Below are 27,725 nucleotides of genomic sequence, written 5' to 3'. Positions count from 1 at the left end.
AAAGCTTTTGTATAGCAAAAAATCATTAACAAAATGAAAAGACAACCAACTGAAGGGGAGAAGATGTTTGCAAAAGATATGACTGATAAGAGTTTAATAGCCAACATATATAAGCAGCTCATACAACCAAATGTCAAAAAACAAAACAAAACAAAAAAAAACCTTGATTTTAAAATTGGCAGAAGGGAGTTCCCATCATGGTGCAAAGGAAACGAATCCTACTAGCAACAATGAGGTTTCAGGTTCCATTCCTGGCCCCACGCACTGGGTTAAGGATCTGGAGTTGCCGTGAGCTGCGGTGTAGTTCGAAGACGCAGCTTGGATCCCGAGTTGCTGTGGCTGTGGTGTAGGCCAGCAGCTGCAGCTGATTCGACCCCTAGCCTGGGAACCTCCATGTGCTGCGGGTGTGGCCCTCAAAAGCAAAATAAATAAATAAATAAAATGGGCAGAAGAATCAAATAGACCTTTCTCCAAAAAGGAAATGCAAATGGCCAACAAGCACATGGAAAGATGCTCAACGTCACCAATCACCAGGCAAATACAAATCAAAATCACAAAGAAATATCACCCCACACTTGTCGAAATGGCTATGATCAAAAAGAACACAAATAACAAATGTTGGTGAGGATATGAAGAAAAGGAAACGTCAAACACTCTTGTTGGGAATGTAAATTGGTGCAGCCACTGTGGCGTGGAGGTTTCTCAAAAAACTAAAAACAGAACTACCATATGATCCAGCAATTCCACTCCTAGGTATACAGCCAAAAAAAAACAAAAACCCAACACTAATTCAAAAAGAAACGTGCCCCCTAATGTTCAGAGCAGCGTTACTTACAATTGCTAAGAAAGGAAGCGACCTGAGTGTCCATCAACAGATGAATGAAATATACAACGGAATACTACTCAACCAACGACTCAAGAATAAAATTTTGCCATTTGCAGCAGCATACGTGGACTAGGAGGGCATTATGCTAAGCAAAATAAGTCAGAGAAAGACAAATACTGTATGCTATCACTTACATGTGGAATCTAAAACACACTACAAACTTGTGAATTGAGCAAAAAGGAAGCAGACTCACAGGCACAGAGAACAGGTCAGTGGTTACCAGCGGGAAGAAGGAATGCGGGAGGGCAATATAGGGTGGGGAGTTTTGTAAAAGAGTTATTATGGGATTAAATGAAATCACGTTGGGAGACTTCTGAAAATTGTAAAGTGCTAAAGAATTTAAGGCTTTCATTTAATTTTTTTTTTTTTTTTTTTGTCTTTTTGACATTTCTTGGGCCGCTACCACGGCATATGGAGGTCCCCAGGCTAGGTGTCTAATCCCAGCCTATGCCAGAGCCACAGCAACGGGGGATTCGAGGTGAGTCTGCGACCTACACCACAGCTCATGGCAACGCCGGATCGTTAACCCACTGAGCAAGGGCAGGGACTGAACCCGCAACCTCATGGTTCCTAGTCGGATTCGTTAACCACTGCACCACGACAGGAACTGCTCATTCAGTTTTTAAAACGTGAAGCAGAAATGCTTTCTCAAACAAAAATTGAAAGAAGTTGGATCCAACAGACCTGTCTGATAAAACAAAAACAAAAACATTAAATGAAATTTTGTAGTAGCCACTCTTTAAGCCTGGCCCCCAATGATTCTTGCCTCCTAGTATACATGGAATTGTGCATCTCCCTCGCTTAGGCCCACAAGTCTTCAGATAAAAAAAAAATTATACCCAAATAACTGTATGTACTTAAGGAACTTTGCCCAAGAAGCCTCATCATCTCTGGACCTAATTTAGATGCGACTGTAGACTTCAAGCTGAGAAGGGTGAATCTATTTTGCATGTGGGGGGAACATTCATTATTGGAAGCCAGAGGGTGGACTGAGGAGTGAGCCTCCAAGATGGACCCGATGACACTGCTCCCTGGGGTGGTCCCCTCCCACACTGGGGAGAGCTGTCTTGTGCAATCAATAGGATACTGCAGGACTGCTGGAGTGTGACTTCTGAGACAAGGTCATAAATAACAGTGCAGCTTCTCTCTTGATATCTCCTGGATCACTTGTAGCACACGTCAGCATCCATGCTATAAGGATATTCACGACGCCCTATCACAAGATTTATGCCAGCTGTCAGCATCAACTTGGCAGCCATTCTTCTTCTTGGAGAAGAATCTCACAGCCCAGTGAAACCTCTAGACAACTGTGGCTCCAGCTGGCATCCTGACCGCAACTTCATGAGAGACCTCAAGCCAGAACCTTGTCAATTCCTGATTTACAGAAGCTGAGAGTAACATTTATTGTTCTTTTAGCCACTAGGTTATGGAGTAATTAGTTACACAGAAATCGATAACTAATTCAGATTTCAATAAAATTCTAGAAGATTTAACAGGCATTATCATCCAAATTATATGAAATGAAGGTTCATGAAAAACGCATCTAATTTTGAAAAAAAAATAAGTCAAATGGAAGAACTTCCTTCCCAGATATTAATACCACCTACAAAGCTATAGTAATAAATGCAGCATGCAACTGCACAGAAACAAATACACAGCACAACAGAATAGGAAGCTCAGAAACAGAAATCAATTTCTGGTAAAGGTAGCACCACAAGTCAATAGAGAAAAAATAAATTATTTTTCAGATAGTGTTAGAAAAACGAGCTCAATACACCCAGAAGAATAAAGCAATATTCCCCAACTCATGTCAATACAGACAGGGCCTGCTCTTTCCACAGGGGAGTCCCATCCGGAATAGTCTCAAATGCAAAAGGAAATTTTTAACAGCTAATAGAAGACAATGACGAAATATCTGGGTGATCTTAGGGGTCGAAAGAACATGCTCTTTAAACGGGTTTTTATACATCAAAATGTAGAACTTTTGCTCACAGAGACATCAGAGGTAAACCTGACAGCTGACAGGTCAAAGACACTTTCTTTTTTTTTCTTCTTTTATTACAGTTGATTTACAATGTTTCTTCAATTTCTGTTGTACAGCAAAGTCACCAATCACACCCAGTTCCCCATGCTATACAGTAGGACCCCTTGCCCATCCATTCCAAATGTTGCAGTTTGCTCCACAACCCAAACTCCCCAACCATCCCCCCCCAACCCCCTCGCCCCGACGGGGGCAACCACAAGTCTGCTCTCCATGTCTGCCATCTGTTTCCGTTTGTAGAGAAGATACTTTCAATGTTTAAAAACTGCTAAGGAATTGCTATATGTGGCATGTATAAGAAACAGCTACAAACATGTAAGGAAAAGACAGGAAACCTGGACAGAAAAATAGGCAAATCATTTAAAAGGAAGCCCAGTGGCAATTAAGCAGAAATCAGAGAAACACACCAGAGTCAGAGAAATGCCAATTGTAACAACATTGATACATACCTTAACAATCATCAAAATAATAAAAATTAAAAATCAGATAACAGCAGTTGTGGGTAAGAAAGTAGAAAAATAAGATTTCTCATCGTCTACCGGCAGGAGTGTAACCGAAGTAGTATTACAGAAAATAATCCGATGAAACTTAATAAACTCAGTATGCAAATTATCCCATGTTCCAACAAGCACATATCTAGGTATGCGCATCAAAGAAATCAGCACACAAATCAAAAGGCAACTTACATGAGGATATTTATCACAGTGTTAATTTATAGTCACAGAAAGCTGAGCGTTACTTTGGGTGCCCATTGCGGGGGAACGCATAAGCAGTGGGTGTGTAATCCGAAACATTATACCATATATTACAAATGGTCTCTCCTACACCTAAAGGCAACATAGAGGATGTACATGCAGCAACAAAATAAATCTTAACCGCATAGTGCTGAGTGAAAAAATACTGAAACGAAGCAACAGCTATAAACCAACAGCATTTATATAAATTAACACATAGACACACACACAAAATAACACCTCACTGGACCAGCAGATATAACAAACACATCAAGGTAAAAGCAGGGGTAGGAGAAATGGAATAGAGCTGTGGATAGGAAATACGAAAATAAGTAATGATATAATAGAAAGAGCCATAGACGAATGATGATACCGTATCATCAACTGAGGAAAATTAGTAATTCTATTCCTGAGTTCTGGATAAAATGAACAAACTAATAATAATAAAAAATAAACACTATAATGTAATCCACCACATTCACAGATTAAGGGAGAAAAATCTTAAAAATGCAGAAAAGGCATTTGATGTATTCAATTACCTATGCATAATTTTTAAAAACCAAAAAATTGGAGAACTGGAATATGAAAGGAAATTTAGTGAGTACCTAGACAATTCTGCACCAAGCATCATAATTTTTAGGAAAAGAAGAGAAGTATTCTGATTAAAGTCAGGAATGCACCAAGATATCTGCTAGACTTACATTACTAGTCAGCATTATGCTGGAAGCCCTAACTAACCAATGCAAAAAGACATGAAAATGGATAAACATGAATATTTTAAAGAGGCAAAATTGTCAGTATTTGAAAACCATAATTTTCATAGAAAATATTGAGAGATGCAACCAAAACTATAGGAATATGAGAATTCAATGAATGAAATTCAATAATATTACTATTTATAAGCAAGTAAATTATAAATAGTTAATTTTAAAATTCTCATTCATAATAGGAATAAAACTTTAAAATACCTTAGAAAAAATCCAACCCAAAATGCAGAACTTTATGCAGAAAACTATAAAATATTACTGAAGAACATTTTAAAGGATCTGAATAAATGAATAAAGACATCACATTTACGTATTAAAATACTCAATATTAAGATTTCAATTATTTGAATTTTGTTTATATATAAATTTATGGTAGTGGAAGAAACAATTTAGGGACACTAAAGGTTTATAGTAAATAGGAAGCAGATATTTTCAAACTCAATAAAAAAAGAGGAGGGAAAAGAAAGAAAAATGTGAACAATTCAACAACAACAAAAATGGGCAAAGGACATGAACTGCCAATGTTCAAAGAAGGAAAAGGCCGGTCACCTTAGCTTAATCTTGAAGCTAACCAGAAAATTTCCACCCAATAATAGTATTTATCAAGTTTTCATGAAAATGGGAGGAAACAGGGAAGCTCCGCTGAAAGCAATTGGTTGTAGTTAGTAAAATAAAAATACGCAGACACTTACAGATAGATTCCTCAAAGAAATTCTTACGTTTTTGTTCCAGGATACATGAAAACATTCACCGCACCGTGATTTTACACGTGAAAACCAAAACAATCTCACTGCCCCCCGCGTCGAACTAGACAACAACACAGGATGCACTCATGAGATGGGCCAAGACAAGAGTCAGGAGAAAGCGGTCTTATCTATACTAAACAGACTTCAGATACACAGTACAGAGCAAGGTAAATTACAGAGGATGGGCGCAGTGTCATGCACATAAATTAAAACCACACAGAACATACTGTATTTGTAACTGTCGATAAGTAAGAGCGTTTTTTAAGTTGTTTCAGGCAGAAGACACAGTAAATTCTTAAAAAAATCTAAGCTATGATAAAAAATTAACAATGGTTAATTCTGTATCAAAGAATGAATGTTGTTAAACTATTCCTTACATTTCCCTGAATTTTAAATTTTCCTTAAAGTATAAAAAAATGATTTCACTCCAGCCTCCTTAATTACAAATATTTTCGAAACATAAAGTTGAATTAGGGATGTTAGTTCACGTGCTCACGTGTCCTGATTGTCTCTAGATGCACCCAGGGGCAGCCCGTAAAGTAAAAACGGGGGACCAGTCCACAGTATGTCTCCAGCCAGGGTTGGTGGAGACTTTGGGTAGGCCACGGAGACTGCAGATGCTTGAACAAGTTGTCATAGGGTCTGAGCTGTAATTCAGGGGTACCCATCTCTAGACATGCGTAAAGGAGACTAAAGTGGAGAGACAAACTTGGAGGTTATTAAAGGAATCTAAGCAAGAAGTAATGTATTATACAAACAAACCTAAGTACCGATAACTTGGAAAGAAGAGAGGGAGCCTCATTTCTCTACCCTTCATCATCACACCCAAGCACCAAAGGCACTCGGAAGATGTCAACCAAGTACAAAATGCATGATCTCAATTTTCGGTTCCTCAAGGGAAACCGTCCCAATAATCCTGAAAGGTAAATAATCAGCCTTGCATGTCAACTGTGGATCGAGGACTGTTAGGCCATTCAGGTATATAAACGTGACGGTGCCATCTTCTTATATTCAGCTACCGTCACCGAAGCACGAGGGTCTTTTTCACCCACAGTATCCAAAAAATGAATATCATTGTTCTCAGGTTTAGACATTTATAGCAAAAATTAGGAAAACCGTAACTTGGGACATGCGGTCCCTGTGGCAGGCACTTCCCATATGTTTCTCTGACCTTCACTTCGGCACCGTAACGCAGGCTTGTTCTAGTCCTCCGCGTAACTGACATGGGAACAGAGGCTCAAAGGCACGAAATAAGCCGCCTCACATCAGAGTAAAGCTGAGGCGCAAACCAAGGTCTGCCGCATTCAACATCTGAGCTCTTTTCACTGCCATCCTAACCCCGGCCACTAAACAGCATCATTTATTTCGTTGTCCCCTAAAATCCTGAATTCCAACTGGCAATGAATGTTGACAAGTCCCGCGCTATTAAAACATCTTTATTTTTTTATAAATAAGTGTTTATTTTTATAGGTAAGTAATCATGACTTGTTATGCTCTCTCTTTTGGAGTTTTTAAGAACAGCTCCTTAATCTCTTTAAATTCCAGTTTTTGAATGAGGTTAGTAATACTATTTATCTCACCGGACTTTTTTTTATCAATTGAGATACTTTTAGTTACTGTTCTAATTAATTAATTGAGATTAAATGAGGTAAACATTTAAGCATTTAGCAAACTGTTTGCCATGCAGCTAGTACTTAATAAATATTAGCAGCTGTTATTACCTTATTATTGTATTTCATGGATATTCCATCATGAGAAGTTACCGGACAAAGAATCTAACACTTCTATAACCATCTACAAGACAAGAGAATTACACCCTCAGTGCTCGATACGCAATCCAGCACATCCACAACCTCAAATTCAACGGTCTCTACAGGGAGTTCCACTGTGGCTCAGCATAGTGTCTGTGAGGATGTGGGTTCGAGTCCTGGCCTCCCTCACTGGGTTAAAGAGCTGCATGGTATGGAAGGCAGATGCGGTTTGGATCTGGTGTTGCTGTGGCTGCAGCTGCAGCTCTGATTTGACCCCTAGCCCGGGAACTTCCATGTGCCACATGTGTGGCTGTAGAAAGAAAAAAAGGTATCTACAAAAACGTTATTTCTTCATTAACTTAAAAAATATGGGAATCATTTAACAGCTCAACTGAGCAGTGGCATGATACACAACACTCTGTTCATAGCAGTTACTTTTCTAGCTTAGGCTGACATCTAGTGGCATGACTGCAGCCATCCAAAAGATTTAAAAACATTCCATTAAATAAAAGACCAATACCTAATACAATGTTAAAATGAAAAAGGGAAACTAACCTGTGTATTGTCCATGGGCCAGCCACTGAACTAAATGCTTCCTCAAACATCTCTTTCATTCATGTGTTCAAAATAAGTGCCTGCTATCGCCTACTTATTCTACAGAAGTTTTAAAAAGCATAAATGATCTCTCTCTGGTTGGAGTTCACAGACTAATAGGGAATGTGTTATTAAACCAATAATTGCATAAATTAAGACAATTATAAATTGTGTCTGGAGTCCAAAGGACTCCAGAAGAGAATCCTCTCTTTAGTAAGCAGCTCCTCTCTGAGGAGCTAACGTGGGGACCAACTTCTAGAGAACAAGTCGCAGCGGGGGCTGCTACAGAGGGACAGCATATGGGCAGGCCCTGAGGTGGCAAAAGACTGGGTGCCACAAGGATGGAAAGAAGGTGTCCACAGCTCCATCTGTACAGGAGGCCACAGTACCAGATGAGCTCGGAGCAGTGCGTGGCTGCAGAGCAAGAGGGCCTTGAGACAGAGCAGACTTGAGTAGTTATCATTTTATCACAGGATCACAGAGCCATTTGAAGTAACTGCACAGGGGAAGACAGAGGACAAGATGTGTGGTTTTAAAGGAACATTCTGGCTCCCTGGGGAAATGAAATGGAAGGAGATGAATGTGAAGGTAGGGGAACAATTAGGACCAATTAGCAGAGTGTTTCAAGAGCCCAAACATCAGAGGGTTTGGACTCAGACCACAGAGCTTGCTGCTAAGATGTTTTCTGAAAGTAGATTCGGATCTTGGGGACGACTTGGATAGTGGGGAGTTCCCTTGTGGTGCAGCAGGTTAAGTAGCTGGCATTGTCACTGTGTCAATCCCTGGTTCAGAAACTTCCACATGCCCCTGGCACAGCCAAAAAAAAAGGAATTGGCCCTTTTAGAAAGTGGATGTTGGGAGGGAGGCAGGCAGGCGGGAGAAGAGAGCCTTGAAAACACTCCCAGGTCTCCATCCTGAACAACTGAGAGTCTAGAGGTATTAAGGAGACAAAGAGTGGAGAAAACAGATTTGAGAGTAAGACTAAGTTTTATTATCAAAGAAACACTGAGAGACATTGAGTTGTTCACCTACAACACCATTTTTCACATATGGGGAGACAGTTATTAGGCTGCTGTCAAGGAACAAGGGCAAAAACTGTACTTAGAAGAAAAAAACTGCAGATAGTCTAGGAAGACAGTCTTGTCTGCACATCTTCAGAGCTGAACGAATTAGCTGACAGCAGAGAGGTCCATCTAGGCAGTCTGTTCTCATGCAGGGTATCCAGAGATGACCAAGAAAACAATTTAAATTCTCCTGGATTGTCCCCAAACCCTGAGAATTCGCTGTGGCGCCCAGGCGGCAGGTGTGCAAGGGTAATTAATGTCTATCAACTCCCTGCCGTTAACACCCCTGCCTTAGCCGAGCCAGGCCTGCATCCTCTCTCTTGTCAGTATTTCTCAGCTCTCTGGTTTTAGTCAAAACACCAAGAGACGAAATTTTCACCATGAGGATTTCAGTTCCCTTTTTGACTTACACTTATCAGTTAGATGTCAACTCAACAACAGATATGAAAAAACAGGTTAGGCCTCCAGATTTGATGCTATTGATCTAGATGACTGGATAAGCCACGAAAAATCATGCACGATCTGTAGGACAGGTTACAGATTTTGTTCTTTATTCTAAGAATACTGAAAAACCAATAAAGGTTTGCAATCAAGTGTAACTTAATTTGAATCTGAATTTTATGATATTTATGAGACAATTGGCAAGTTGCCCAACTGACTGGGTATTTGCCAATATCAAGGAATTACTATTAATTTTGTTTTACGTATGATAAGGTAATGGCATGCGGGTTTTGTGGCTTAAAAAAAAAAAAGAGTTCTTGGGAGTTCCCGTGTGGCTCAGTAGATTAAGAACCTGACTAGTATCCATGAAGATTCAGGTTCCATCCCTCGCCTCACTCAGTGGGTTAAGGATCCAGCATTGCTGCAAACTGCAGCGCAGGTCACAGATGCGCATCAGATCTGGCACTTCTGTGGCTGTGGCTCCAATTCAAACCCTAGCCTGGGAAATTCCATATGCCACAAGTGCAGCCCTGGGGCAGGGAAGGAGTTCCCATTGTGGGGCAGTGGAAAGAAACCTGACTGGGAACCATGAGGTTGAGGGTTCAATCCCTGGCCTCACTCAGTGGGTTAAGGATCCAGTGTTGCCATGAGGTATGGTATAGGTCGCAGACAGGCTCAGATCCTGTGTTGCTGTGGCTGTGGTGTAGGCTGGCAGCTACAGCTCCAATTAGACCCCTAGCCTGGGAACCTCCATATGCCGAGGGTGTGGCCATAAAAGAAAGAAAGAAAGAAAAGAAAAGAAAAGAAAAGAAAAGAAAAGAAAAAGGAAAAGAAAAGAAAGGAAAAGAAACAAAAGGAGTTCTTGTCTTTTAAAGAATTATGTGCTGCATGGGTAAATCAATGAAACTAGAACACACCCTCACGTCGTGCACAAAAATGAACTCAAAATGGCTTAAAGACTGAAACATAAGACAAGATACCATAAAGCTCCTGGAAGAGAACATAGGAAAAACATTCTCTGGCATCAACTGTACAAAGGTTTTCTTAGGTCAGGCTTCCAAGTCAATAGAAATAAAACAAAAATAAACCAATGGGACCTAATCAAATTTATAAGCTTTTGCACAGCAAAGGAAACCATAAAAAAACAAAATGACAACCTAGAGAATGGGAGAAAATAGTTGCAAATGATGCAATAGACAAGGGTTTAATCACTAAAATACACAAACAACTCATATGTGGAATTTCAACAGCAAAAAAACAAACAGCCCAATCAAAAAATGGGCAGAAGACCTAAATAGACATTTCTCCAAAGAAGACATACGGACGGCCAATAGGCACATGAAAAAATGCTCAATGTCACTAATTATTAGAGAAATGCAAAGCAAAACTACAATGAGGTACCACCTGCACTGGTATGACCAATGGTCCTACCAGTATTAGGTAGGACCACTTTACAGGTCAGAATGGCCATCATTAATAAGTCTGCAAATAACAAATGGTGGAGAAGATATGGAGAAGAGGGAACCCTCCTACACTGCTGGTGGAAATGCAAATTGGTATAACCACTATGGAAAACAGTATGGAAATACCTCAGAAAACTAAATATATAACTACCATATCATCCAGCAATCTCACTACTGGACATATATATGGAAAAAACTTTTCTTGAAAAAGATACTTGCACCCTGGAGTTCCCGTTGTGGCGCAGTGGTTAATGAATCCAACTAGGAACCATGAAGTTGCGGGTTTGATCCCTGCCCTTGCTCAGTAGGTTAAGGATCCGGCGTTGCCGTGAGCTGTGGTGTAGGTTACAGAGGCGGCTTGGATCTGGCATTGCTGTGGGTGTGGCGTAGGCTGGCATCTACAGCTCTGATTAGACCCCTAGCCTGGGAACCTCCATATGCCGCAGAAGTGGCCCTAGAAAAAGGCAAAAAGACAAAAAAAAAAAAAGATACATGCACCCTATGGTCACTGCAGCACTATGCACCATCGCCAAGACATGGAAACAACCTAAATGTCCATCAACAAATGAATGGATTAAGAAGATATGGCACATATACACAATGGAATACTACTCAGCCTTAAAAAAGAACCAAATAATGCCATTTGCAGCAACATGGATGGAGCTAGAGACTCTCATGCTAAGTGAAGTAAGTCAGAAAGAGGAAGATAGATACCACATGACATCACTTATATGTGGAATCTAAAATATGGCACAGACGAACCTACCCATGGAACAGAAACAGAGAGCAGATTTGTAGTTGTCAAGGGGGAGGAGGGAGGGAGGAGGATGGACTGGGATTTGGGAATTAGTGGATGCAAACTATCACATCCAGAATGGATAAGCAATGAGGTCCTGCTTACAGCACGGGGGACTATATCCAACTACTTGTGATAGAACACAATAGAAGATAACATGAGAAAAACATGTATGGGTCACTGCTGTAGAGCAGAAATTGACAGAACATTGTAAATCAACTATCATACAAATTTTTTTAAAGAATTCCATGTTGAAATAGTAGTTCATGAAATGAAAATAAAAGTCATCTTGTAATACACAGATAGATATATGAAGGGGCGCAATATCTGTGATACAAAGTAAGACAGTGGAACAAGGATGATGCCTTGAGGAACTTCATCCAGCAAAGATGAAGAGACAGGGTGAGCAAAGAGACAGAAGGAACTCAGAGGACTGCTATGTCCTGGAAGCCAAAGGAAGAGCGGTTTCAACAAGGAAGGAAGGCCCATCGAGGACCGAACACAGAGCCTGGCTTGTGGTGAATGCTCCATAAATACTGCATTTGCGATGGTGAGGCGTAAGGAGGAGGCAGTGCAGAATAATCAGGAGAGAAATCCTAGCGACCTCAGGGAGAATAATTTTTGTGGAGGAGGCGGGCGGGGAGGAGGAGCTAGATTTGAGTGGTTTCAGAGAGAAGTGGGAGGTACAGACATTGAGACACCAACGGGAGATAGTTCTTTAAAGATGCTTGACTGACAGAAGGAAATAAATAAAACAGTGGTTGGAGGAGGACTGCAAGAGTGAAAAAAGGCAGCAATCTGGGGTAGAGATGTTTTAAAAAGGAGCAACTTCAACACGTTTAAATGTGAGAAAGGAGCTTGTAGAGAGAAAAGGAAAATATAGGAAAGAAAGAGGTAAGTGCACGGGCCCCCAAAGGTGGGAGATGTAGGATCCAGAACACCCAGGGAAAGGACCAATCTCTGATGCGCAGAGGGAGACCCCTTTACTGTGACAGGAGCAGAGAAATGATAGGAGCAGATGTGGGCAGACTGGGAAGGAAGTTTTCATTCTCACTTCTCCAGGAAAACAATTCCCTGGAGTGTATTCAGGGGCCTGTAAGTATCCAAATTTGTGGAATTTCCTGTTCTCATTTTCTGATGCAATATTTGATATTGTAGACCACTGTTTTTCATAAAATTCACTCTTCCCTTTTAAAGTATGTTTTAAGTAGACCCCCCCCAAAAAAGTGTAAAAAAATAATACAATGAATACCTATGTACGGTAGCTTAAGAAATACAAATAAAGCTCCAATTCCATTCTTTCCTCTTTCCCCACAGATAATTACTATTTTTTTTTCCTTAGGGCCACACCCTTAGGGTCAAAATGGAGCTGCAGCTGCCCGCCTACACCACAGCCATAGCAATGCAAGATACGAGCTAAGTCCGTGATCTACACCACAGCTCATGGCAATGACAGATCCTTAACCCAATGAGCGAGGCCAGGTATCAAACCCGAGTCCTTATGGACACTAGTCGGATTTGTTACCGCTGAGCCACAATGGGAACTCCAGATAACTACTATTTTTGAATTAGGTAATTCTCATTCCCATGATTATTTTTATAATTTCATGACTTACATGTACTATATATGATACCTATATAATATTTATGAATATATCTTTAAACGATGCATAGAATTAATGTGGATATTTTAGTCTTTGAGTGACAATCTTCAAGAGGTAAATTTTCTGTCTTTGAAAAGTGTCATTACTTGGAATTATTAAGTGATAATTTAGTTGTATATTAAATTCTAGCTTTATTGGTTTTTCTTTAACACTTTGAAGATACTGTTTAATTTCTGGCTTCTACTATTTTCAGAATCTGTTGCTGCTCTGTTGATGATCTAATAGTAATTTCTTCGCAAGTACGTTTTTTTGTTTGTTTGTTTTACTTTTTAGGGCCACACTCATAGTGGCATATGGAGGCTCCTAGGCTAGGGGTCGATCAGGGCTGTATCTGCTGGCCTATGCCACAGACATAGCCATGTAGGATCCAAGCCACGTCTGCGACCTATACCACAGCTCACAGCAAGGTGAGCAAGGCCGGGGATGGAACCCGCACCCTCATGGATCCTAGTCAGATTCGTTTTTGCTGTACCACGACGGGAACGCCTCAAGTAAGGTCTTTTATATCTGATTCCTTTCATCTTTGTCTTTGCAGTATTCTAATTTCATGTGCCTGGAATAAACTTTTTATTTATTCGTTTGAGATTCCTAATTACTGACTTTGAGACATTGTTCCATCAATTCTAGGAAATCATCAACCGTTACTTCATCAAATCTGTCTCTCTCCTTCTTTCTTGTTTTATGGAAATCTTGCTGGATAATATATTGAACTTTTCACCCTGTCCTCATTTTTCTTAATTCACACTTTTCATCCCCTATTTCTTCATTCTGCTTTCTGTATAATTTCCTCAGAAGTATGTTAGTTTACTAGTATCTCTTCATCTGTATCTATGAAGCTACTAATGAGTCCGTAAGATTTTTATTTGAATGACCATGTCTTAAATTTCCAAATGTTCTAATTCTTTTTAACGTCTGCTCTTATCTCCAGAGTGCCTTGTCTTTCTTTGGGTTTTAACGTTTCCTTCCCCTTGCTGCATCATCTCCCGACAGAAATCGTATGTCACATCGATGCAAATGACTCCAACACCTGTACCTTTAACCCAGGGTTCTCTTACAGGCTTTAATTACGTATTTCCAACCGCCTTCTAAACATCAGATGTCCTCCGTCTCAGGCTCTGAGCTGTACCTGACTACTCCCTGTGTGGCAGAGAAAGACTGTGTCCCTTTTGTGACTTTCTGCTTATCTGTTCTGCTCAATCAGTACCTGGCATCCCACAACCTCGCAGTGTAGGTTTTCTCCGCATGTGAACAGAGGCAGATTACTCGCCCTTGGAGCACAAGGATCACCACCTGTGCTTCTTGGCCAGACTTCCGGCCACAGCCCCGACTCCAGCACAACCACTCAAAAGCATTCGAAGCTGGACTTTTCTGGATGGGACCCTCCACATACCTTGCACACGCCTGTCCTTTGGTAGAAGGACACTCTTGCGCTGGTCAGGGAGCTCTGAACTTCCAGCAGGGATCTCGCTCGTACCACGTGTTTGTCAGTGGTCTCATCTGTAAGCAACAGAGCGGTGAGTGCTTCTCAAGTCTTGCTCGGGAACTTGAGAGTTTTACACTGACTCCACTCCACGTGAGAAACCTGTGTCCTCACTCCCACACCTCGCGGCATCGGTGAATACCTGAGACGGACCTTCCGCGTAGGAAGTTTATCGCCAGTGCGAGTCCTGTGGCCTAAATCACAGTATGGGCCAAGCTGTTATTTCACTCTTTCTCTTGGTCTTCGTCCCAAGTCACAAAGGGAGATCATTAACGTATAAACGATAATCAAGCCTTATTCTACGGTGGAATAGAGACCAAGACACTTTCAGAAACACTTTGAAAGAGAGTAACATTGCACTTTTACTCAGGAGGAAGGAATGTGGAGAATTAAATTATTCCAAGAGTCTAAGCATGATAGGAAAGAAATGACGTCAGAGGTGAGGGAAAGTTCTGGCTTTTTGGCTAAAATCTGTGGCAAGCCACATGGATTGTGTCAAAAGCCAGTTTGTTCAGGTTTTTTTCACTCGGAATATAATGCAGATTAAATCATTATATTAATCTTAAATATGAAGTACCAGACAAGATGAATTAGTTACCTTACTCTCACATATTAATTTTTTGTAAAGAAACTAGCTACTTTTTCTTTTTTCTCCTCCCTGTCCTTTTTACACAGTGCACACATTTCTGTTGTAAAACACTGGTCTAAGTACACAGTTAAATGTGAGAGACCTCTTTATCCTCCCAGTCCCTTCTCTCTTTATCTTCGTCGGTGGTTGCTTTCTTTTACGACTCCGTACCAGTCATAAAATTATTTCCTTACTGATTGGCGTTCCCATCCTGGCACAGCGGTTAACGAATCCAACTAGAAACCATGAGGTTGCGGGTTCGATCCCTGCCCTTGCTCAGTGGGTTAAGGATCCGGCGTTGCTGTGAGCTGTGGTGTAGGTTGCAGACGCGGCTCGGATCCCGTGTTGCTGTAGCTCTGGTGTAGGCTGGTGGCTATGGCTCCAATTAGACCCCTAGCCTGGGAACCCCCATATGCTGCAGGAGCAGCCCAAGAAATGGCAAAAAGACAAAAAAAAAAAAAAAAAGAAATGAAATTTTAAGGTTAGATTTGAGCAGTATTTCCACTATTTTGGTACAAATGAAATGCAAATGAACAGACAGACACACTAAGAATTACACACTGTATCATTTCAATGATTATGCATACATGTTAAATGCTCTTATATTTGCATTTTAAAAATGGCATTGTATGATATGACGACCCAAGGTAAATTTATGCTAATAATCTAAATTTTTAATTTTTTTTCCCATAGAATGACATTAAGTAGAAAATAAAGAACTAAGAAAGTTGAGAGAGAAACCACAGAAGAAAGGAAAAAGTTTTTTGTACCTCTGGCATGTTTTTCCTACTTCTTGAACAAGGGCTTCCACAGTTTTATTCTGTACTGAGACCAGCAAGTTACTGGCCTTGTTTATCAGTCTAAAAACTGAAAGGAAGTTGCAGTGTGGAAGAAAGAACACAGGAGACTTTCAGTTTTTGCCCTACAGCAGCATGGCAGATATCAAAAGTTGCCTGTCCTATAATTATTATCCCCTTCCTCCTTGCTAACAGCACCCCTGTCTTGTTCAGCATGACAGTGCGGCTTATTTAAAAAAAAAAAAAAAAAAAAAAAAAAAGGTTGTTAAACAGTGCACACTGCGTTTACCAAACTCTGCTGCTTTTACAGGGAATCAAATGACCCAGGTCTGGCCAAAGAGACATAAATAAAAATTTACTACGTGGGGCTTATGAAAAAGCTATTTTCTTGATTTCGTAAAGAGAGAAAGAGAGAAAAAGCAGATTCAGCTGGCAAATAGCACCTTCTGCCTTCACCTTTCATCCTTTTGCTTCAAGACATATGCAATACTTAAAAGTGCAGGAGCCACCTTGAGTCACGACGATGAAAGCTGCATGCTAAGAATAGCAAAATAGAAACAGAAAGCGGCCAACCTCTGAAATTCTTGGTAGGTGAGAAAAGAAATCCCTGTTTTGGTAAACCACTGTACCCAGGTTTTCGTAACTTGAGCTGAACACAATCAATCCTTAATCAATCCTTAATCCTTAATATAGACTAGATAACATGAAAACTCTTCCACTACAGACACCTAGTAATGCTAGGCAAAGCGTAAAAGAAATATTTTTAATACATATTTGAGCTTACAAAAAGGAAGGAGAAATACTTAGGTGGCAGAGTAAAGAAGGAACTGGAGTTCCCGTCGTGGCTCAGTGGTTAACGAATCCAACTAGGAACCATGAGGTTGCGGGTTCAATCCTTGGCCTCGATCAGTGGGTTAAGGATCTGGCGTTGCTGTGAGCTGTGGTGAGGGTTGCAAACTCAGATCCCTCATTGCTGTGGCTCTGCCATAGGCTGGTGGCTACAGCTCTGATTAGACCCCTAGCCTGGGACTCTCCACATGCTGCAGGTGCAGCCCTAGAAAAAGAAAAAAGAGGAAAAAAAAAAAAAAGAAGAAGGAACCGAATGCTAGAGCTGTGAGCACACAATATGACCTGTGTGGAGTGGAAGGGGATTGAGTCTAAACCTATATGGGAGCCAGAGCTAACAACTTGGGCCCTTGGCACAAGCAGAACTTAAAAACTATGAGCCCCTCCTCCTGCCTCCCCTAAACGCATAAATTAAAGATCTGGGAAGTTCTAAACCCTCTGTGAAAACGTCACCCCCAGCACAGCAAGATGACAAGGGAGATGCTCTATCTCGGAATGAGCTCTGGGCGGGGAGGGGAGGGAGGGGGAAGGTCTCCCAAGAGAATGAATGAGCGTACTTTGTGTTGCCACTGAAAAGTCTTCAAATTTAGGCTACCTGAATGATCTAGGAACTTCTAAGCCCAGAAAGAAATTTATATAAAAATTTGTCACTGCAACATTTTTTTGTAAGTTTGAAATTGTTTTCATATTTTTTAATGTTTTTAAAAAGAAGATGGGTGACAGAACACTGTAAACCAGCTATAATGGAAAAATAAAAATCGTTAAATAAAAAAATTTTTTAAATAAAAATAAAAAGAGGCTGGGTTATCATATCCCCAGATCAGGACAGTGATAGAAGAAGATCCTGAACTCACCCTCCCACAGACACAGACGCAGAGTCCACAGCTAGGCATGGAACAGCCTCCTCCTAAGAGGAAAATGCCCGAAGGCTGGCTGACCAGTGGCAGCACATCAGGCAGATGAGAAGACCAGACTGAAGTGGGGGGAGAGCCTGGGTTACCATCTCCCCGGAAACCCCACCCCAGCACGGCACCGGGAACCAACAAGGCACTCAAACCCAGAGCTTCCAACCGAGGACATTTAGCTTTGAAAACCAGTGGGGCTCACAGCCACGAGACTCACAAGACTGAGAACTGGCTTTAAAGGGCTCAAGTGCTAGGACCCATCCTCCACCAGGCCCAGCTGAGAGACAGCCAAAAACAGAGGAAAAGGCGCCTCTGCTTACCCCAGAGCACTGGCTATGGGCAGGCATCTCATGCGACTCCCTAAGAACCTGCTGAAACCCTCCCTGGGACACAGACTGGTGGCGTGCTCTCCCTCTGCCTTGCTCCTCTCTTCTTTGTCCAGTGGCATCAGCTCCACAGCCCCCTCTGCCTCCCTGAAGCCCGTGGGCTCTGTCTGCACGCAGCCCCTCTACCATGCTCGAGAGCACCAGAATCTCCCAGAGGGCAATTTCTACACATGTCTGCAGCCCTGATTTGTACAGCTACTGTAGGGGACACCTCCTGACGGCTGGCTCCCGGGGAGCGTGTGTTCCTGGGCCTACGGGACTGTAACAATCTGAGCGAGCCCTTGGAAGACTGCCACCCCCAGGGCGCTGCCCCGACGGCAGACTGAAACACACCTCCAATCTGTGAAAGAAAACTCCTTGCTAGTCCAGGAGCTTCAGCCTGAGGGGCAGCTTCTGGCTTGGTGTACATCTGGTGGCCTAAAGAAGTGTCCTCTGGGAATTCGGGCTGGGGGATGGAATCTTTGCACCATCCCCCTAACTCCAACTCACCAGTCTCTCCGAGAAAGGAAACTATAACTTTGTCTGGCAACCCATTTTTGCAGCTACTGCACAAGACACTTCCAACATGGCCTAACTCTGGTGGCTAGCGGGGCTTACGCTTGCAAGTCTCACCAGACTGCAACCAAAGGAAAAAGAGTTCTTAAATACCACCCCCAGGGCACAGCAAGAGGCAGCAGACACAGAAGCTCATAGATGCAGCCTGAGAAGCAGGCTTCTAGGTAAACACACGTGGAGGGCTTCCCACAGAGCTCAGAGGATGCCTGCTTTCTTTGTACCCTTCCTCTGCCAAGCACCAGAGGGTCGATTTACCAAGCACTCTGCTTAGCCAAATGAATTCAACAATATATTAAAAGGATCATGTACCATGATCAGCTGGAATTTACTCCAGGAATGTAAGAATGGCTCAACATCCACAGGTCAATCAATATGATATACCACATGAACAAAATGAAGGACGAAAAATATACAATCACCCAGCAGATGCAGAGAAAGCACTTGACAAAGTACAACACCCATTTATGATTTTTAAAAAAGTCTCAACAAAGTGGGTTAAAGAGAACACACCTCGGAAGTTCCTATCATGCTGCAGTAGAAATGAATCTGACTAGTATCCATGAGGATGCAGGTTCAATCCTTGGCCTTGCTCAGTGGGTCAGGGATCCAGCATTACCGTGAGCTGTGGTGTAGGTCGCAGATGTGGTTTGGATCCCATGTCCCAATGGCTGTGACATAGGCTGGCCGCTGTGGCTCCGATTCGACCCCCTAGCCTGGAAACTTCCCTATGCTGAGGGTGCAGCCCTAAAAAGCAAAACAATAAAAGAGAGAGAGAGAGAGAGAGAGAACACACCTCAACATAAGAAAGGACGTGTATAGGCCGCCGCCAATATCTGCTCAGTGATGAAGCAGAGAAGGTGCTCCCCTAAGAGCAGGAACAAGGCAAGAATGCCCACACTTGCCACTTTATTCAACACAGAATTAGAAGGCCTAGCCGAAGAAATCTGGCAGGAAAGAGAAATAAAAGGCATCCAAGTTAGAAAGGAAGAAGGAAGCTGTGGGTATTTGCAGATCACATAATACGATATTCAGAAAGCCGTGAAGACTCTATCAAAAAAAAAAAAAAAAAAACTGATAGAACTAATAAATTCAGAAAGTTTCAGGATACAAAAAAGCAACATATAAAAATCTGTTGTGTTTCTATGCAGTAATAATGGACTCTCAGAAAGAGAAATGAAGAAAGTATCAAAAATAACAAAATTCCTAGGAAAAATTAAACCAAGGAGGTAAAAGATCTGTATATTTACAACTACAGATATTAGCGGAAAAAAAAATGGAAGATACAAATAAATGGAAAGACATATCATGCTCATGAATTAGAAGAGTCAATAGCGTTAAAGTGTCCATACTACCCAAAGCAACCCACAGATTCGACACAATCCCTACCAAAATTTCAATGCCACTCTTCACATAAATAAAACAACCCTAAAATGTGCATACAGCTACAAAAGACCCCGAATAGCCAAAGCTGTCCTAAGAAGAACAAAGGTAGAGGTGTTATGCTCCCTAATTTGAAACTGTATTACAGAGGTAAAATTTTTTTTTTTTTTTTTTTTTGTCTTTTTGCGATTTCTTGGGCCACTCTTGCGGCATATGGAGGTTCCCAGGCTAGGGTCTAATTGGAGCTGTAGCTGCCGGCCTACACCACAGCTCACAGCAACGCCGGATCCTTAACCCACTGAGCAAGGGCAGGGATCGAACCCGCAACCTCATGGTTCCTAGTCGGATTCGTTAACCACTGCGCCACGACAGGAACTCCCCAGTAAAATAATTTTATAAGTATTATCACAAAAACAGACACACAGATCATTTAGCCAGAATAGAGTGCCCAGAAATAAATCTATACACATATGGGCAATTAATTTATGACAAAGAAAGTGAGATTATATAACGGAGAAAAGATAATCTCTTTCAATAACAGGTGTTGGGGAAATTGGACAGTAACAAACAAAAGAGTGAAAGTGGACCATCGCCTTACACTATACACAAAAGTTTACTCAAAATGGATTAAAGATGAATGTAAGACCTGAAATCGTAAAACTCCTATAAAAGAATATAGGTGATAAAGCTCTTTGACAGAGATCTTGGAGGTGATTTTTTAAAATCTGACACCAAAAGCAAAAGCAACAAAAGCAAAAATAAACAAGTGGGACTACATCAAACTAAAAATCTCTTGCACAGCAAAGGAAACCATCAATAAAATGAAAAGGGAACTTACTGAATGGGAGAAAATAATTGCAAATAATGTATCTGATAAGGCTTCATATCCAAATAAAGAATTCATACAACTCAACAGCAAAAAGAAATCCACTTTTTTAAATGAGCAGAAGATCTGAACAGACATTTTTCCAAAGGGACATACAGAGGGCCATCAGGCACAGAAAAGATGCTCAGCATCACTTATCAGGAAAGTTCAGATCAGAACCACAGCGACATATCACCTCACACACGTTAGAACAGCTGTTACCAAAAAGACAAGGCATCAGTGAGGATGCGGAGGAAAGAGAACCCTCACGCACTCCTAGTGGGAATGTAAACTGGGGCAGCCACCGTGGAAAACAGTAAAGAGACTGGTCAAAAAATTTAAAAGAGAGTTACCACGTGACCTAGCAATTCCAACTGTGAGTGTCTATCCAAAGAAAACAAAAACACTAACTCAAAAAGGTATCTGCAGCCTCTATGGTCATTGCGGCATATTTACACCAGCCAAGATACAGAAACAGCCTAAGTGTCCATCATCAGATAAAAGGATATAGAAAATATGGAATATACACACAACAGAAATACTACTCGGCCTCATAAAGAACGACTCTAACCATCTGTGACCATATGGACGGACCTTCAGGGTATTATGCTCAGTGAAAGACCAACAGTATATGATCTCAAATGTGGAATCTGAACAGAAACAAACAAAAACTCTAACTCACAGATACAGAAAACTGACTGGTGGTTTCCAGAGGGGGAAGACAGCAAGAAGAAATTGGCGACTGGATTCAAAAGAGTTCTGGTCATGGTTAACAAACCCACCTAAGATCCATGAGGACAGGAGTTCAACCCCTGGCCTCACTCAGTGGGTTAAAGATCCAGCACTGACATGAGCTGTGGTCCAGGTCTCAGACACAGCTCAGATCCTGCATTGCTGTGGCTGTGGTGTAGGCCGGCGGCTATAGTTCTGATTCGACCCCTAGCCTGGGAACCTCCATATGCCCCATGTGTGGCCCTAAAAAAACAAAAAGAAGACGAAAAAAAAAAAAAGACAAAAGATAAGCTTTCAGTTATAAAAGTTACCTGGTGGTGTAACATACAGCTTGGTGTACAGTTTCTAATATGTAATCAATACTTGAAAGCTGCTGAGAGAGTAAATCTTAAAAGTTCTCATCACAAGAAAAAAATTTTTTATTTGTCAGATGACTGATGGTTGACTGTGGTGATCATTTCATAATGTATACAAACAGCAAATCTTTACAGTGTGCATATGAAATTAATATAGCGATATATGTCAATTATACCTAAGTATTTTTTTTAAAAGGATAAAGAAACCGTTTAGAGGAAGAAAGCTTCCAGACTTGATCGATCAGATGTGGGAAATAAGAGGAAATAAATGGAGATCAGATTACCAGCTTAGGTGGCATGCTGCATATAACTCAACTTAAAGTTACAGGAAACCCAAGAAAGGTTAACTTTCAGAAAAAAATAAACTACAAGAGGCTCAGCACTGGAAATACTGAATCTGCAGCTGGAAATTTAGGTTGGAGAGGAAGGTTCCCAACAGAACTCTACCCATCTTGATTTGATTGTGTTATTCATTTAACAGATTATTTGAGAATCCACCATGTTGCCAGGAATGTAGACCATAAAAATATAAATATGAACAAGGGGAGTTCCCGCTGTGGCTCAGAGGTAACGAACCCAACCAGTATCCATAAGGACGCGGATCCCTGGCCTCTGTGGATTAAGGATTCAGCGTTGTTGTGAGATGTGGTGTAGGTCGCAGACTTGGCTCAGATCCCATGTTGCTGTGGCTGTGGTGTAGACCCGCAGCTGTAGCTCCAATTCGACCCCTAGCCTGGGAACTTCCATGTGCCGAAGTTGCAGCCCTATAAAAACATAAAAATGAACAAGAAATGGTTGCTGTTCAGAAGAGAGATGTAATCTACCTCTAGGCAGAGGGCAGACTGGTGGACCACGTTCTCAGAGAATGACACACATATTCTCCACCCTGGCCCCACACTAGGGTCAGGAAAGTTTCTGCACATCCCCAGGCCACACTCTGGGCTTGGGTCCAGGCATCAGTGGCTGCTTAAACTCTCCAGGTGAAGCTGCTATGCAGCCAAGATCGAGAGCAGTTGCACGACTCAGAGGGGAACACCTGGGACAAATTCTTTGCCCCACCTGGCAGTAACTGGGGGAGGAGAGGGGAGAAGGATGAGAGGTGTAAGTAAGGGAACCTTACTGACGGAGCGCCTACCAAATAACTTAATGATGTACAGTTTCTCCAGAGAGAAAAAGTATCAAAGGCTAACAGTAAGAGTGCATGGGAATAAGGCAGGCACTTTAAATGAGTGGCAAAGTTTTGCAGCGGGCTCTGCAGAGAGTGTGAAAGAGTTTATTAGGGAGGAGGAGGAACATTTGAGGCAAGTATAAAGGTCCGGTGGCAGTGAGTACTCATGCACGGGGGTAGTAGCATCCAAGGACTGTGTCACCTTCCCTGACAGTGCTGGCAGCTTGAGAACACACACAAGGAAAAGACTGATTCGGGAGTACAGACTGAGGGCCCGAAGGATGCAGGGAACTCAGAGGGCTGGTGAGAGTTAAAGACAGGGCAGATAAGAATAAGGCGTGGGTTCACAGGCCTTGATGATGAGAACACACTTAATGAGCAAAGGAGTCAGAGCAAAGGAGAAGGACTTTGGCCAAAATGAGGTTTATCAAATTTAAGCCTTCAAGACAGCAGAGTACAGGGTGAGTATGGCAACAGACACCTAATCCGTCTTCATACCTGCCTTTGTCCCTCTCAACCCATGATCCACACTGCCCATTTCTGAGGTGGAAGTCTGGTCCTCTCTCCCACCCTCAGGCTCCAACCTGCCGGCTGAACTCAGCTAAGAGCCAGCTCCAGCGTCTTCATCACCACCGCCCCATCCTGACACATTTCTACCCACTTCCTCCACACTTCCTCACCCTTGCCCAATCCTACACAAACTCTGGCAGTTGTCACACTGTTTCACTTTACAAGTTTGTTTTCCCTATTAGATGCTGAGTTCCTTGAGAGCTAGAACCAAGAATTAATCACCTTTTAATCCATATTTCAACAATATTCTTGATCAATTCAACAAGCAAAAGTATCAGCTCTGGTATTTGTTTGCTTATGCTTGTAGCAGAAATTTTAATGAGGATTTATTTGGGGAAGACTCTTTAGGCAACTTGCCCATTACTGTGAAGCCTTATTTAGTTAAAACTAGATGAATAACATAATGTACAAAGACATGTAACCCATCACAGTGTATCATGTGACCACATGCTAAAGCAAATAATCAAAGCAAGTACTAATTTCAACTCTTCTGAGTCGTGGAATTCCATATTCTTCCTTTAGGATACTTCACTTACTGTCTGTGATGTGTGTCTACCTGATAAACGCCAGGTAGAACAGCAGTGTCAATCCATACTTTCTAAAAGTTGATGAAAAATTCTATTTATTACATAAACACAAGCCAAATTTCTAATATTTCTTTCCGGATTCATACGGATCATCTTACAAGTATACAAACCTCCCCTTTCAATGTCATTGGTCTAAACATGAGGTAATGACATCTTGCCTGGCAGTACAAAAAATAAAATACATATCATACTACCTAAAATATCTCTTTTATAAAAGTTGTGTTTATTTTTTTATGCTAAAAACTTTAGGGACCATTTCAGATGTTTGTCACTTTCTACGACCTTAGAACACTGCTTTCATAATACCTTGTACTATTGCAATAAGAAGTCAGCATATGCGACAGAAAAAGACAGCTTCGGAAGGTGATCTGGATCCCTTACCGCAAGACCAAGCCTCCAAATTAAAATCAGGTTACTAGGTTCAGGCTGGAGTTGAAGCTTTCAGAGCACTCTGAACGCCCCCTCGGTATATTATCAGGTGTATAATTACATGTTCAATTTCTGTCCTACCGCATTAGTTGCAAGCTCCCAAGGGCGGGCTGTCTGGTTGCCTGATATGTTTCTAGTCATATCAATGCTGTGTATGCGGCATATAGGAGACATTCAAAAAATAGTTACTAAACGAATGAATGAAAGAAGTGTAACTGAAGTCACGATTAAGAAATTAAAGAGAGCAACAAAAAATAAGTGCTAAACTCCATGTTCAGGAACCCCTACTGTGAAGCCATCAGAGGTGCCAGCCAAATAGGCTGCGAAGTCCAGGAGGCAGCGGGAAAACCAAGACAGGACAAGGCCTTGGAGGGGTGTGTTGTTGGAAAGGGGCTGGAGAGAGTCACTGCGGAAGTTGCCGAAAAGGCTGTTTGATTTACCAGGAAATAACTGGCAACCTCGGGAATGCTGTTTAGGCACAGTTGTAGAAGCGGAAGTCAAGGGCACATTCGGCAGGAAATTCCAAGACGGTAAGAACAGTGAGGAAACAGAGACGATACACTGGTCTCCGGAACGTGTCAGTGAAACTAGAGAAACTAGGGCTGAACGGGAATAAGTGAAGATATTTCTTCCTCAAGTCAGCAGATCTACAAGTTTGAGGAAGAGGATCCAGAGTTTTTTCCTCTAATGGTGAATGCAGTGTCATGATCTTTTTGCAGAAATGGACATGGATTATGATATACTTGTGAATATACTTATTGTGAAGACAAACATCTGGAAAGAGATAAAGTGTTTTCTACATAAAAATACAAAATGAACAATAAATGAAAGCCAAGAATCCTGATTATATATTTCCTTCTCCATATTTCTGGAAAAATAAGTTAGGATACACATGGAGTAAGATTCATTCTTTTGTAGTTGCCTTGGGGGGAAAAAGGCTGTTTCTGTCACCACCACAAAGAACATAAATATTTGTATGTTATTTGCTATTCCTTATAATATGCTTAGGCTCTAATCTTTGTGCCTTTAACAGCCACCGCTGCTATGGCTGCTGTTTCAGTAAAACTCAGAAGCATGAATGTGAGCTCATGTCACCGCCCACCGGGCCTGCTGTCACTTTCCCAGCCCTAAAGTAATAAAAGGGCAACACAACAAATGCATGGAGCCTTTTCTTATTCTTGAAATTCTAGTCTCCCCTCCCTCCGTGCTTGTACCCATGTGAACTTCAATCAAGCATAAGCTGTGTCCTGAGGCTGCTTAACAAGATACTTGGAATTACGGGCTTTTGCGCAAATTCCACGTCACGGGCTCCTTAGTTATGAAAATTCACATTCGTTATTAACGTTGACATCGTATCCCCATTAGTTATCAAGCCCGCCTCGCCCAGCGGCTAAGGGTCCCTCGGTCTCGCTCACCACCGTGCACGGCCACGTCCAGCCTGGCTCTCCGGGTCCCGGGCGCCGCGTTCTGCACCAGCAGGCGCCCAGGGTCGGACCTGCAGCCCAGCAGGTGAGCGCTGCCGCGGGCGGGGCTGGGGTCCCTGGAGGTCAAGAGCCGCCCCGAGAGCGTCCTGAGGGCGGGGACAGGCCTGGGCGGTAGGTGTCCCCAGCACGGGTTGCAGTCCTGGTGCCCAGCAGATGCTCAGCAATGCCGAATGAATGAACAGCGGGCGCCGCGGGGACTTGACTTCAAGTCTGTTCTGCAAACGTCCACGAGCGCCATCCGGGCGTCAGGCACCAGCGGGGCGCGGGACCTACAAGACTCATTTCACAGGTGCTGTAATTCTACGCTACAACGTCCCCATTTTCTCCTAAAACAAAACGGAGGGTTGGGGTTCTCTCTGTTCTGGAGGCTCAGACCAAACTGCAAACGTGCAGCGGCGCAGCGGCCCCGCGGCGCGCTTCTCGCCGCGAACGCCACCCTCCCTGAGAGGAACGCGCCCAGCTCCCGGCGCGCCCCGCGGCTCGGCGGCCGCGGTCCTGAAGGGGACGCTGTTCCCGCGATAACCTCGGCGGCCGCAGACCTGAAGGGGTCGCTGTTCCCGCGATAACCCCCGTAAAGGCCCCGCCCCGCGGCCCCGCGACCGCGGCCCTGAAGGGGTCGCTGTTCCCGCGATAACCCCCGTAAAGGCCCCGCCCCGCGGCCCGCGCTCGCTTCCTCCGTTGGGGACCCGGCCCCTCGCGGCGCGGACGCCGGCCGCTCTCCTGGAAGCCCACCGCGGCCCCGCCGGCGTTCGCGGCAGCTCCCCCTGAAGGGACAGGCCCTGCGTCCCGGCCGCCGCCGCTCGGGCGCGCGGCCGGCTCCGAGGCGCCGGTTCTCGCCGCCGCCCCGCCCTCCCCCCACGGAAACGACAGCTGCGGCGGGGCCGGCGCCGCCTCCCTCCGACCACGTCCGCCCCCGCCGCGCGCACCCCGCGCCCCAGCCCGGCCGCCGCGCCGCCGCCTCCCGGTAGGTCCGCCGGCCGCCGCGCCCGGCTGCCCCCAGGATGAACATCATGGACTTCAACGTGAAGAAGCTGGCGGCCGACGCGGGCACCTTCCTCAGCCGCGCAGTGCAGGTACCGCGCGGGGGGGGAGGGCGGCGGCGCCCGGGGGGCGGGGAGGGGTCGCCGAGGCGGCCGCGCCCGTGGTGCCGGCTTCCGACCGCCCGCGGGCCTGCTGCGGCCGCGGCCCCTGAGGGCGCGGCCTGGTACCCTCTGCGCCCGGCGGCCGTTTTCCTGCCCTCCTGCCCAACCGCCGCTCGGGCAGGCGCCGCGGAGCGGGGCCGAGCCGGAGCCTCCCTTCCTCGGGAGGAGCGGGGCCGGGCCGGAGCCCCCCTTCCTCGGGAGGAGCGGCGACGGGCCGGAGCCCCCCTTCCTCGGGAGGAGCGGGGCCGGGCCGGAGCCCCCCTTCCTCGGGAGGAGCGGGGACGGGCCGGAGCCCCCCTTCCTCGGGAGGAGCGGGGACGGGCCGGAGCCCCCCTTCCTCGGGAGGAGCGGGGACGGGCCGGAGCCTCCCTTCCTCGGGAGGAGCGGGGACGGGCCGGAGCCCCCCTTCCTCGGGAGGAGCGGGGCCGGGCCGGAGCCTCCCTTCCTCGGGAGGAGCGGCGACGGGCC

At 43.7% G+C, this 27,725-nt stretch overlaps 2 protein-coding genes across 24 annotated transcripts in view; one reads left to right on the top strand and one right to left on the bottom strand.

The window, feature by feature from the left end:
- The window catches only part of ODF2L (outer dense fiber of sperm tails 2 like), a 604,788-nt gene extending 578,208 nt beyond the window's left edge, over window positions 1-26,580 (bottom strand). For all 5 annotated transcript variants that reach the window (XM_085024219.1, XM_085024225.1, XM_013997449.3 and 2 more), the window contains exon 1: window positions 26,047-26,580. The gene's annotated coding sequence lies outside the window, so the exon portion shown is untranslated. The remainder of the gene's footprint in view (window positions 1-26,046) is intronic.
- Window positions 26,581-26,754: 174 nt separating this feature from the next.
- The window catches only part of SH3GLB1 (SH3 domain containing GRB2 like, endophilin B1), a 38,147-nt gene continuing 37,176 nt past the window's right edge, over window positions 26,755-27,725 (top strand). For 18 of the 19 annotated variants that reach the window (XR_014842825.1, XR_014842824.1, XR_014842823.1 and 15 more), the window contains exon 1: window positions 26,755-27,188. Coding sequence is in view for 4 of the 19 variants with exons in the window: in XM_005663724.4 (XP_005663781.1) it covers window positions 27,117-27,188 (72 nt within the window). In the remaining 15 variants the exon portion in view is untranslated. The remainder of the gene's footprint in view (window positions 27,189-27,725) is intronic. The other variant, NM_001168421.1, reaches the window with a different exon arrangement.

The sequence above is a fragment of the Sus scrofa genome, chromosome 4 (assembly GCF_054392235.1).
Source record: "Sus scrofa isolate SSC_HxYL_T2T_F1_AM1 chromosome 4, Sscrofa_HxYL_maternal_Yorkshire_Landrace_v2.0, whole genome shotgun sequence".
NCBI lineage: Eukaryota > Metazoa > Chordata > Mammalia > Artiodactyla > Suidae > Sus > Sus scrofa.
This window is presented reverse-complemented; position numbering and strand designations above follow the sequence as displayed.